The sequence below is a fragment of the Electrophorus electricus genome, chromosome 21 (genome assembly GCF_041902795.1).
Source record: "Electrophorus electricus isolate QZ-2024a chromosome 21, ASM4190279v1, whole genome shotgun sequence".
In the NCBI taxonomy this organism is placed as follows: domain Eukaryota; kingdom Metazoa; phylum Chordata; class Actinopteri; order Gymnotiformes; family Gymnotidae; genus Electrophorus; species Electrophorus electricus.
Window position 1 is genome coordinate 15,293,695 of NC_137517.1, and position 13,806 is coordinate 15,307,500.

Sequence of the window (13,806 nt, forward strand, 5' to 3'; positions counted from 1 at the left end):
CTTGAATCTGGCGTCTCCACCTCCAACAGAAACACATGAGAAACTGAACAGGACAAACAGCTTCAGATCAGCGTGAGAGAGACAGCTGTATCATCATTGTATGAGCGACGCATAAATCCATTTCAGAGGAAAACGGTGAGAATATAAATCTATGCTATATATTCAGTGTAACGAAGGCTGAATTTGGATCAGCGTTTGATGTGAAACTCCAGTAGATGGTGTTAATTGAGACAGACAGCAGTATTAGAGCTCTTTAGTCTTTTCACATTTGGCAACAGTTTGTTTGTTTTACATTTTATTTGATTTTCCTAAGATTGCATTGACTTCAAGCATTTTTTTCCCCTCAGATTGATGAAGTGAATATTCTGCATATTTGTGTGCAAACATACTTGGGTTTGTGACGGTGACGGCACAGAAGAAGCTAGAGGCTCTTTATTGTCCATAATTTCCAGACTGCAAAGCAGTGAAACAACAAAAAAAGGAAAAAGTAGACACGGTGAAGTGTTTGAAGGTGTTCGGTTGTGTCGGTCTACAGTCTGCGAATGCGCAGTGCTGATGTCAGGTACCGGTGGACTTGAGTATCAAAGAGGGAAATAAGGAACAGGTGCGTAGGATTAGTAAGCGGGTGACTGTGAGCGTGGCACGTGTGTGGTGCGTTCGTGAGCAGGAGTGAGCGTGTCCCTCCTGCTGGATGGCTGGCGTCCCGTGACAGTGTTTCTTTGTGTGACAGTGTTTTTGAGTTGCTCTGTGAACCAGTGCACACCTTACTGTCTTCTTCAGTTATGTTTCTGATCAGGACTAATCAATTCTGTAAGTCTCTCTGGACAAGGGTGTCTGCCACATACTGCAAATGTAAATATTGTCATTGAATATGTGTCCTGCATTATTTATCTGTGTGTGTGTGTGTTTGTAGGTGTACAGCTGTAATCTGTAGGAGGTGACGTGACCTCCAGAATGAGTGTCTCTGGGGAACAGCGCACACAGCAAGGAGACAGGTGAGAGAACAGAGGCACTCTGTAAAGTATAAATGCTCTTATAAACATACTTGCATTACATAGTTTTTGCTCTTACTTACATGGCGTATCTGGATACATTCATGTTTATTGCATTTAGCAGATATTCCAGGCAGACTTATAAAAGTTCTTGGATAATGTAGACTATAGTCTTGATCTCAGATACGTCCAGAAATAAGTATCTCTGCTGATACCTAGATACACAATATGCAATACAGAGATGAGCATGAGTACAAATACCAACATTACTAATAGGTGTACAGTTAGAGTTTGGCTAAATACTTTTGGAAGAGGTGGTTCTTTAGTCAATGTCTGAAGACATTGAGGGACTCTGCGGTTTGGACAGCTAAGGGAATCATACAAAGGCTTCTTCATCCTTAGAGTGAGCAGGGAGTTCTCAAAGGGTAGAGTCAACGTGGAAATGAACTCTGGGTCTGTGGGATTATTACTTTAGAAAATACACCACAAATATGAGACCGTTTTAAATTAGACTTTGGCAGTATAATTGTCACAGGCTGCTCCTCCCCCCATAGTCACGTGCTATAGCCCACAGTGTACAGTGGGATTCATGTTTTTCTACTTTCTAACCGTGCCCTTCGTGATAGCACAAACCTGCATGGGGTTTAGTGTTCTGTGTTCATCTGTATATAAACCCCTGCTAGTGTGCGCATCGTTGCTGGTCATCGTTTGTTGATGCCTGTTGTTGTTTGTGTGGCCACCACTAATGTTTGTGTAACCACTGTTAGCATTGCTGTAGCCTGTGTTGACGTTCATGCTGTTTCAGCCAGCTAATGTGTAGTCATGTTGTGTGTGAGCGTCACCGTCGTCGTGTACATTCAATCATGGATGCCAGATGTACATTACCAGGATCTACAAGAATGTCATTAAGATTGGATAAGTGTGAATTCGAGGAGAGGGAAGCTGGCTAGAAGATGGGCTCACACTACCAGAGTACCGGAGGGTAACACAGCAGATGTTGAGGGCAGCTACAAGTACCTCGGAATCCCACAGGCAAATGGGAATCATGGAGAAGCCACAAGGAAAACGACTACATCTAAACACCTACAAAGAGGGAGAAAAGTCCCGCAAAGTCAGCTGACTGGGAAAAATAACACCTACGCTCTGCCAGTCATCAGGTACCCTGCTGGCATAATAAGCTGGCCCAAGGAGGAGATAGAAGCCCCTGACATCAAGACAAGGAAACTCGTCACAATGCATGGAGGGTTGCATCCCAAATCCAGCACTCTGAGACTGTAAACTAAGCGGAAGGAGAGGGGCCGAAGACTAGTGAGCGTAAGAGACACTATCCAGGATGAAACAAGTGACAAAGTGACAAGTGACAAAATGCTTATTGAGTACCTTAGACAGCAGAAACAAGAGGAGGATAGAAATGAGGAGTAAATATTTCATCATGGGAGAAAAAACCCCTACATGGTATGTACCACTGGCTGATAGTGGAAGTGGCTGATATGGAGAAATCCTACCAATGGCTGGAAAAAGCTGGACTGAAAGACAGCACAGAGGCACTAATCATGGCAGCATGTGAACAAGCGTTAAACACAGGATCAGTGGAGACTGGGATCTACCACACCAGGCAGGACCCCAGATACAGGCTATGCAAAGATGCCCCTGAGACAATCCAACACGTAACAACAGGATGCAAGACGCTAACAAGCAGGGTGTACATGGAACTCCATATCCAAGTGGCTGGCATAGTGTACAGAAACATCTGTACCAAATATGGGCTGGACCTTCCAAGGTCTTTGTGAGATACACCCCCAAAGATGGTGGAAAATGACCATGCTAAGATCCTGTGGGACTTCCAGGTACAGACAGACAGAGGCTATTGGCTAACCAACCGGACATAGTAATGGTGGACAAACAACAGAAGAGGGCCATAGTGATAATGTGGCGATCACAAGTGATAGCAACATCAGGGAAAAGGAACGGAAGAAGCTTGAGAAGTACCAAGGGATGAAGGGAGAGATAGAAAAGATGTCAGGGGTGAAGGCAGCTGTGGTTTCCGTGATAATCAGAGCAGTGTGTTCGCTCTCATAGAGAGAGACAGTAGAGTAAAAGAAGACGTGAGTGTAAGAGAGAACACAGAGATGGAGACTTAGGTACTTAGATGTGTGAGAAAGCATATTAGCTTAATGTACATAAAATTTATTATTTTCAACATCTTTTTCTGAACTAATAATTTAAAAATAGATCTACTTTATAAACAAGACAATAGACACATGATCACCAGTATTTATGATTTTAGCAACATCTTTTCCTGATAATGTTTGTTAGTCTGTTACAGAGAGAGAGATCAGACTCACCTGAACCCAGCTGTGTGTCTATGAAGAGTGACCAGTCAGTAGACCACCCAATTAACTTCAGAGATGGAGAGTGTTGTCACGTTGAGAGATGAGGATGGTCTCCTGGTTTAGGACAGTGTTCCTCACTCCCAGTCCCACCTGATCAAACTCACTCAGCTCAACATCTAAAAAGTACACATGATTCTGCTTCATAAATAAAATAGTCTCAGTCTTCAGTGCTATTAACATAATAATAGACTAATAAGACCACAGGTGTGTATGTAAACATGGATAGTGAAAGTTTAACAATTCTGTTATTGGAAGTAATTTTTATCAGCTCAGAGAAATTTCCAAAATCAAGTTATTTCTCTCTGTTCAGGCTCAGGAACAAGTCATTCTTGCTTTTCTTTTATAAACAGGATCTCTTCAACACATTTGCAGCTTGTACAAAATGTCGCTGCTCGAATACACACTGGTGCTTTTATTTGTTTATAAAGCATTACATGGACCATCATACAGTATATCACTGATGTGCTCTTCTAGGTGTCTGAGGTATTCAGATCTGGTACTGTTGATTGTTCCACAGTCTTGACTGAAGCTGAAGTGTGACTGTCTCTGTTCTACAGTCTCAACTGAAGCTGAAGTGTGACTGTCTCTGTTCTACAGTCTCGACTGAAGCTGAAGTGTGACTGTCTCTGTTCTACAGTCTCGACTGAAGCTGAAGTGTGACTGTGTCTGTTCTACAGTCTCGACTGAAGCTGAAGTGTGACTGTGTCTGTTCTACAGTCTCGACTGAAGCTGAAGTGTGACTGTGTCTGTTCAGCTGCAGCACTGAGACTGTGGAACAGTCCTCCTCTGAATATCAGCTCTGCTCCCACTCGTCAAGACTTCAAATATTGCTGCTTCCTCTGATATTTTTATTTCATGCTTGTTTCTTTTTTATGTTTTACATTTTCCTTTTGTTTTACTTTTTAGTTCTACATATTTTTACGTTTTATATTAAGACATTTAACTTTTCTTAACTTTGCACTTTGGTTGAAGCTGTCCAGTTAAATGTGCTCTATAAATAAAATTTACTCAAACTTGTAATCTTGTTCCCCTTCATCTGTGTCACATCTCCATGTTGTCCTTTGTTTATTGTTGTATCCATGTGTTGTACTTCTGTCCGCTCTGACTATCATCCATACAACTCCCCAGCCTACGTCCATCCACCTGTGCCCAGATAGTCTCTCCCTCATCTCACCTGTGCCCAGATAGTCTCTCCCTTGTCTCACCTGTATACAGTTAGTCTCTCCCTCATTCTAGCTGTGCCTTGTTCCATTCCCTGATTCCCTGATTCCAGTTAGTCTCTCCCTTGTCTCATGTGTATCCAGTTAGTCTCTCCCTCATCTCACCTGTGCCCAGATAGTCTCTCCCTTGTCTCACCTGTATCCAGTTAGTCTCTCCCTCATCTCACCTGTGCCCAGATAGTCTCTCCCTTGTCTCACCTGTATACAGTTAGTCTCTCCCTCATTCTAGCTGTGCCTTGTTCCATTCCCTGATTCCCTGATTCCAGTTAGTCTCTCCCTTGTCTCATGTGTATCCAGTTAGTCTCTCCCTCATCTCACCTGTGCCCAGATAGTCTCTCCCTTGTCTCACCTGTATCCAGTTAGTCTCTCCCTCATTCTAGCTGTGCCTTGTTCCATTCCCTGATTCCCTGATTCCAGATAGTCTCTCCCTTGTCTCACCTGTATCCAGTTAGTCTCTCCCTCATCTCACCTGTGCCCAGATAGTCTCTCCCTTGTCTCACCTGTATACAGTTAGTCTCTCCCTCATTCTAGCTGTGCCTTGTTCCATTCCCTGATTCCCTGATTCCAGATAGTCTCTCCCTTGTCTCATGTGTATCCAGTTAGTCTCTCCCTCATCTCACCTGTGCCCAGATAGTCTCTCCCTTGTCTCACCTGTATCCAGTTAGTCTCTCCCTCATTCTAGCTGTGCCTTGTTCCATTCCCTGATTCCTCCATATATAAACTCCTCCTGTTTCTTGCCTTGCATGTCGATTTTTGTGTTCTTGTGGTTGAACATGTTTAGTGAGTTTGCTTTACTTACATTTTCTATTAAATGCCTTTCTGGGTTTGACTCGCACCTGCATCCTGACCCTTTTTGTCGCTACATGCTACACATCTTCACAGATCTCTTATGAAATGCAGAAACATAAGGGATGATGGTATATAATCATGTGTAATATCTACTGGTATGCATAATGATTTATTTTGTGCAAGTATAAATGTGCTACATATTCCTCATTAAATGCTGATGTGTTTGTCCACAGTGTACAAAAAGAGAAATCAGTGCTCACCTACAGAAATCAATTGGAGTCCATATATAAGGTGTGTGTGTGTGCATGCATGCACATATGCGGGCAGTGACTATGTTCTCCCTCATGTAATAAAATAATCTCTTTCTCTCTTTCTGTGACATTGTGGTGTTTTTATGATTGTCTGTTGCTGTTTATTCCTAATCAGGAGCTGGAGCACAAAGTCATCTCTCTGGTAAAGAAGGAGCTGAAGACGTTTAAGAAGCTGCTGAATCCAGATTACCCAGCATGCTCTGAGAGAGAGGTGGAGGATGAGGAGGATCAGAGTAGTGTCAGAGAGGGAGCGCTGAAGATCACCCTGCATGTCCTGAGGAACATGAACCAGACAGACCTCGCCAACACAGTACAGACCAGTAAGAGCTGTCATGGCTTTATAAAGGCAATATCACAACTATATTTTGTCCTCTGTGCGTGGACAATATGTTTTTAAAGAATACTGACTTTAATGTCAGAGATAATAGCAAAGTAAAATATCCATCTTAATGTTCTTCTGTTTATTAGAGCTGGTCTCTGTATACCAGCAAAAGCTGAAACAAAAACTGTTGGAAAAATGTAAAATAATTAATGAAGGAATCTCTCAACATGGAAGCTCAACTCTTCTGAATGAGATCTACACAGAGCTCTACATCACAGAGGGAGGGAGTGGAGAGGTCAGTAATGAACATGAGGTGAGACAGATTGAGACAGCATCCAGGAAACCAGCAACACAGGAGACACCCATCAAATGCAACGACCTCTTTAAAGACAAACCCATCAGAAGAGTGCTGACTAAAGGAATTGCTGGAATTGGAAAAACCATTTCTGTGCAGAAGTACATTCTAGACTGGGCTGAAGGACGAGCAAATCAGGATGTCGTTTTCATATTTCCACTTCCTTTTAGGGAGCTGAATTTGGTGAAGGAGAAAAGGTTCAGTCTGATGGATCTGCTTCATCACTTTTTCCCAGAAACAAAACAATTACAGTTAATACACTGTGATGCTTACAAAGTCATTTTCATCTTTGATGGTTTGAATGAGTGTCGACTTCCTCTAGATTTCCAGAACAATGAGAACTTGTGGGATGTAACAGAGTCGACCTCAGTGGATGTGCTGCTGACAAACCTCATCAAGGGGAATCTGCTTCCTTCTGCTCTCCTCTGGATAACCTCTCGACCAGCAGCAGCCAATCAGATCCCTCCTGACTGTGTTGACCAGGTAACAGAGGTACAAGGGTTCAGTGACACTGAGAAAGAGGAATACTTCAGGAAGAGGATCAGTGATCAGAGCCTGGCCAATAAAATCATCTCACATATTAAGTCATCAAGAAGTCTCGACATCATGTGTCACATTCCAGTCTTCTGTTGGATTGCAGCCACGGTTCTAGAGAGAATGTTGGGTGAAGCAGAGAGTGGAGATATCCCAAAGACTCTGACTCAGATGTTCACACACTTCCTGATCTTTCAGATCAAACACAAGGACAGAAAGTACCATGAAAAAACTGACACAGATCCTCACCTGACTAAAAAGACATTTCTGGCACTGGGAAAACTGGCCTTCCAACAGCTGGAAAAGGGCAACCTGATCTTCTATGAGGAAGACCTTAGAGAGTGTGGCATTGATGTCAAAGTAGTGTCACTGTACTCAGGAGTGCGTACCCAAATCTTCAGAAAGGAGTCTGGGCTGCATTTGGGGAAGGTGTTCAGCTTTGTGCATCTGAGTGTTCAGGAGTTTCTGGCTGCTTTATATGCATTTATCTCCTTCATCTCCAACAACACATATGTGTTGGAACATCAAATGGGAGAACTCTTTAAAAGATCAAAAATGTCTGACTTTTTAAAGAATGCAGTGGACAAGGCCTTACAGAGTGAGAATGGACACCTGGACCTTTTCCTCCGCTTCCTTCTGGGTCTCTCACTGGAGTCCAATCAGACTCTCTTACGAGGTCTACTGACACAGACAGGAAGCAGCTCTCACAGCAAAGAGGACACAGTCAAGTACATCAAGGAGAAGATCAGGGAGAATCCCTATCCAGAGAAATCCATCAGTCTGTTCCACTGTCTGAATGAACTAAAGGATCATTCTCTAGTGACGGAAGCTCAGACATACCTGAGCAGAGGAGGTGACTGTCGTCTCCAACGAGCCAGACTCTCTCCTGCTCAGTGGTCAGCTCTGGTGTTTGTGTTGCTGAACTCAGAAGAGGAGCTGAATGAGTTTGACCTGAAGAAATATGACCCACCAGAGGAATGTCTACTGAGACTGCTGCCAGTGGTCATAGCATCCAGAAAAGCTATGTGAGTATTTTCATTCATAAACACATTACTGCACTGAGAGTGAGTTTCCCAAAAACATCATAAGACTAAGTACAAAAGCATAGTAAGTCTAAGTACATTGTTAACTCCATCATAACGACAGTGGTTAATTTGCATGTTTCCTGAATCCATTTGTAACTAATGTATCATTTACCCTAATCACTATATAAGGCGATATCTGACCCACTCGTTAATCCTAAAGTGCTTCTTAATTGTCTTTGTGCTGTTTTTCCTCTGACTACAGGAAATGCTCACCAAACACACCACAAATAACTAACATCAGACACTTATATGGAGACACTTTTAAATTTAAAGTTCTTCAGTGTCTTTTACTGCTTAAGAATGTGTAGGAATGCATTAAATGATTTTTGCCTGTGTTCCAATGGGTTAATCCTTCTGTTTCTGACCCATAATAGCCCACAATATCAAACCAACTATTGACTTGGGGGACTTTTTATATGTTTCCAGACCTTTCCAGATTTCACAGGGTGGCTTTAAGAAAGAAGCACTTTGAAATTGTATATGTGTGTTTGTATATTTGTCCCTTTGTGTATGTGCCTGTTTGTGGGTACATGTACAAGAAAGTGATAAGATAAATAAAAGTTGATTTGTTTAGGACAAATCACCATCGGCCATAGTAGGAATGTCACGATACCGGAAATTTGGTAGTCTGCACCAATACCACTGAAATTGCATGATTCTTGATACAAATGTTGATACCACAACAAAAAATATACGTATACCAATGAAATAAATGCAATTACATATACTCCTTTATCTGAAATAACTACACAACTTAATAAAAAAAACTTTACTCTTATATAAGTCACAACATTTTTTCTTTAACTCTCCTCACTTAATTTCTGATTCCATTCCAACTAAAAGAAATTGCAAGATTGACAGATCAATTTACCATGATTGTTGAAGCGCAGTTAAATAGAGGTGTGTTAAATAAGGCACAGAGAGGTGACTGTGGGCTGTAGTCTTTTCTGCTGTGAATATGTTCGTGTAAATCAGTGATTCTAGTTCAGGCAGCAGTGGTCCAAGGTTTTTGATTTTGCGCTTGTTTTTTTCTGCTTGGTAGGGTAATTCCTAGATTAGTAATTGCTTAGTTTTTTAACAATGAGCGGTTGGGAGGTGGACGCATACACTGAGAAGAGTGATATTCATTATGGGCAAATCCAGAATGATAATTATCAGTACAGTCCAGGGTCAATAAGCCAATGCAGAGAGTCTGAGAATACATAATAAACAAAAAGAAAAAAAAAAACCACACACACGAAAAAAGGGGAAGCAGGCTATAACAACAACACAAGCAACAATAAGAACAAACAACTAACTAGTGATAACAAACGAGGCTTGGAAAACATGAGGCATGGATTACAAAAACCAGCAAACTAACAGGGAAAAACACAGGGTTTACATACACAGCGTAATGAGTACTAACAATGAACAGGTGATACAAGTGAGAAAGTGAAAACAAGGACCGGAACAGGAATGGAGAAAATGAAACACTGACACAAGACTAGGAGGGGCCAACCGTAACAAGCTTGGCCAGTTTCAGTCTTGTCTTGTGTGATAATTACTAATTGGTCAGTACAGTTGCAGTTTTGAGTTAGCCTTAGGTATGAACTGTAGAGGCAGGACTTACACTTAAATTAAGAGGGTAGGCGCTACCATCTGTTGTGGAAAGAAGAATCTACAAGCTTTTCTCACTACGTATGTGGACTCAGGAGAGACAAGATGGTGATTAGTGGTGGATGGTGGATAATGATGCTCAATCCATATAATCTACACAAACGGGCCTCGAAGAAAGTAGTGCTCAACACATGCCAGGCCCTGCTACAGTTCAGAGACCAACCAGTAAGCAACCTGGAAGATATTATGCAACCTTGACTTGCTGTAGGGAACAAGCCCCCAGACAGCATCACCCGATGCCAGCGGTCAGGGGAGGGGACATGACAAGCAATGCACAAGAAAATAGAGGCTTGGTAAGAGGGCATAAGTCCATGCTAGGATAAACGCTAACCCTACAGGGCAGGAATCCATGCTAGGATAAATGCTAACCCTACAGGGCAGGAGTCCATGTTAGGATAAAAGCTAGTCCTACAGGGCAGGAATCCATGCTAGGATAAACGCTAACCCTACAGGGCAGGAGTCCATGTTAGGATAAATGCTAACCCTACAGGGCAGGAGTCCATGCTAGGATAAACGCTAACCCTACAGGGCAGGAGTCCATGCTAGGATAAACGCTAACCCTACAGGGCAGGAGTCCATGCTAGGATAACCACTAACCCTACAGGGCAGGAGTCCATGTTAGGATAAACGCTAACCCTACAGGGCAGGAGTCCATGCTAGGATAACCACTAACCCTACAGGGCAGGAGTCCATGCTAGGATAACCACTAACCCTACAGGGCAGGAGTCCATGCTAGGATAACCACTAACCCTACAGGGCAGGAGTCCATGCTAGGATAACCACTAACCCTACAGGGCAGGAGTCCATGCTAGGATAACCACTAACCCTACAGGGCAGGAGTCCATGCTAGGATAACCACTAACCCTACAGGGCAGGAGTCCATGCTAGGATAAATCTAACCCTACAGGGCAGGAGTCCATGCTAGGATAAATCTAACCCTACAGGGCAGGAGTCCATGCTAGGATAACCACTAACCCTACAGGGCAGGAGTCCATGCTAGGATAACCACTAACCCTACAGGGCAGGAGTCCATGCTAGGATAACCACTAACCCTACAGGGCAGGAGTCCATGCTAGGATAACCACTAACCCTACAGGGCAGGAGTCCATGCTAGGATAACCGCTAACCCTACAGGGCAGGAGTCCATGCTAGGATAACCACTAACCCTACAGGGCAGGAGTCCATGCTAGGATAAACGCTAACCCTACAGGGCAGGAGTCCATGCTAGGATAAACGCTAACCCTACAGGGCAGGAGTCCATGCTAGGATAACCACTAACCCTACAGGGCAGGAGTCCATGCTAGGTTAACCACTAACCCTACAGGGCAGGAGTCCATGTTAGGATAAACCCTAACCCTACAGGGCAGGAGTCCATGCTAGGATAACCACTAACCCTACAGGGCAGGAGTCCATGCTAGGATAACCACTAACCCTACAGGGCAGGAGTCCATGCTAGGATAACCACTAACCCTACAGGGCAGGAGTCCATGTTAGGATAAACGCTAACCCTACAGGGCAGGAGTCCATGCTAGGATAAACGCTAACCCTACAGGGCAGGAGTCCATGCTAGGATAAATCTAACCCTAGCCACGCAGCTCTAGCATCCATCCTGCTCTCCAGTGTCTGCTCCCCTAGCTAGCTAGACTACATCTGACTCCAGCGCACCTCCCAATGTGAGTTTAGAAACTACTGCTCTTTATTTTTCATGGCTCAGTGACAGAATTCCTGAGACTGCTATCATGAATGGACTCACTTCTTTTCATGCTGACAGAAATACAGCTATACTCAGTAAAACTCAAGATGTGGGCCTGTGGGTTTACATCAACAATGAATGGTGCAAGAACTCTGTGGTAGTGCCAAGTACTACTAACCTCTACTGGAGCTTTTGACTGTTAAATGCACACTGTTGTCCTTTCACATTGTACATGCCTCCCAAAAAACAACATGAAAGAGGCACTCTATGAACTGTACAGGCCTTTTAGTGAACTGCAAAACACATACCCAGGCAAACTGTTTATTTCCACTGGAGAGTTCAATTATGCACATCTCAAGTCTGTGCTCCCAGCATTCCATCAACCTTGCAACTATGCAACAAGAGAGGTGAACACATCTTGTTTGGATCTTGTTTACACAAACCTGTGACAATGATGCTTTCCTCCCAGACACACTGATTTACTTGGTTTGAGCACAAAAGAAAGCAAGAAAGACCACCCCTCCACTCAACGATCAGGTGCTGTGCCTGATCAAGAAAAACTCTGTGCATAATTAACCCACAGAAGTCTGCTGGACCAGACAACATTCCTGTCTGAGTGATCAGAGGATGTGTAGACCAGCTGGTGGATGTTCTCATGGACATCTTCAACATATCCCTGAGCAGTACCACTGTCCCTACATGCTCACCACCATTATTCTTGTGCTGGAGAAGTCTTCAGTGTCCTGCCTTGATGATTACCATCCAGTCGCACTCACACTCATCACCATGAAGTGCTTTCAGAGACTTATCATGAGGCATAGCAAGCTGCAGCTGTCTGCCTCAATGGACCCCCTACAGTGCATTCAACCATCCCAACCATTCAACAGATGATGCAATCACTACCACCTTTCATTTTGCCCTTACCCATGTTGACAAAAAGGACACAAATGTTAGAATGCTGTTCATAGACTTCAGCATCTGATTGAAAAGCTGACACTACTGAGCCTGAACACCTTTCTCTGTAACTGGGTCCAGGACTACATGACTAGGAGACCCCAGTCATTGCAGATTGGGAGCAGCATCTCCAGCACTATTACATGACTTGGTAGGTTTCATCAGCAGGGATGATGAGTCAGCATACAGAGGGGAGGTGCAGTGGGTGACTGACTGGTGCAGAGTGAACAACCTGCCTCTGAGTATGGAAAGAAAAGTGTGGAGATGTTGGTTGCCTTTGGGACAGTATGTGTTAATCACTCTCCAATCAATATTGACAGCTCTTCTGTTGAATTGTTACAACAGTAAGTTCTTTGGTGTCTATCTAGCAGAGAACTTCACCTGGACTCTCAACATCTCCATATCCAAGAAAGCCCAGCAGTAACTATACTTCCTGAGGAGGCTGAAGAAAGCTCATTTCCCTCCCTCCATCCTCACCATGTTCTACAGAGAGACAGTAGTGAGCATCCTCACCATGTTCTACAGAGAGACAGTAGTGAGCATCCTCACCATGTTCTACAGAGGGACAGTAGAGAGCATTCTCACCATGTTCTACAGAGAGACAGTAGGGAGCATCCTCACCATGTTCTACAGAGGGACAGTAGGGACCATCCTCACCATGTTCTACAGAGGGACAGTAGAGAGCATCCTCACCATGTTCTACAGAGAGACAGTAGTGAGCATCCTCACCATGTTCTACAGAGAGACAGTAGGGACCATCCTCACCATGTTCTACAGAGAGACAGTAGTGAGCATCCTTACCATGTTCTACAGAGAGACAGTAGTGAGCATCCTTACCATGTTCTACAGAGGGACAGTAGAGAGCATCCTCACCATGTTCTACAGAGGGACAGTAGGGACCATCCTCACCATGTTCTACAGAGGGACAGTAGTGAGCATCCTCACCATGTTCTACAGAGGGACAGTAGTGAGCATCCTCACCATGTTCTACAGAGAGACAGTAGAGAGCATCCTCACCATGTTCTACAGAGGGACAGTAGTGAGCATCCTCACCATGTTCTACAGAGGGACAGTAGAGAGCATCCTCACCATGTTCTACAGAGGGACAGTAGAGAACATCCTCACCATGTTCTACAGAGGGACAGTAAGGAGCAGCTGCATGAATGCCTGGTTTAGGAATTTCTCCACCTCAGACTACAGAGAATAGTCAGGACAGACCCTACAGAGGACAGTGAAGAATGGGCAGTGGTAGCTCAGTGGTTAAGGTACTTCACTAGTAATCCGGAGGTTGCCAGTTCAAGCCCCACGTGAGAGTTTGCCACTGTTTCTCTGTGAGCAAGGTCCTTTACCCTCAATTGCTCAAGTTATGTTCAGCCACTTTGGATAAAAGCATCAGGTAAATCCTTAAATTGAGAAGATGAACAGGGTCTCCCTCCCCTCCATCATGGACATTGACAACACATGCTGCTTCTGCAGAGCTATCAGCATTTTGGTTGATCCCT

The 13,806-nt window shown here is 43.8% G+C and overlaps 1 protein-coding gene across 7 annotated transcripts in view; it reads left to right on the forward strand.

Moving 5' to 3' along the window:
* The first annotated feature begins 2 nt into the window (after window positions 1–2).
* The window catches only part of LOC113567689 (NACHT, LRR and PYD domains-containing protein 3-like), a 24,453-nt gene continuing 10,649 nt past the window's right edge, over window positions 3–13,806 (forward strand). For 5 of the 7 annotated variants that reach the window (XR_014119133.1, XR_014119135.1, XM_081704550.1 and 2 more), the window contains exons 1-5: window positions 3–135; window positions 914–995; window positions 5,628–5,685; window positions 5,821–6,025; window positions 6,174–7,941. Coding sequence is in view for 3 of the 7 variants with exons in the window: in XM_081704550.1 (XP_081560676.1) it covers window positions 955–995; window positions 5,628–5,685; window positions 5,821–6,025; window positions 6,174–7,941 (2,072 nt within the window). In the remaining 4 variants the exon portion in view is untranslated. Of the gene's footprint in view, window positions 136–347; window positions 605–913; window positions 996–3,435; window positions 3,509–5,627; window positions 5,686–5,820; window positions 6,026–6,173; window positions 7,942–13,806 lie in introns of those variants that run through there. The other 2 variants (XR_014119134.1, XR_014119136.1) reach the window with 2 other exon arrangements.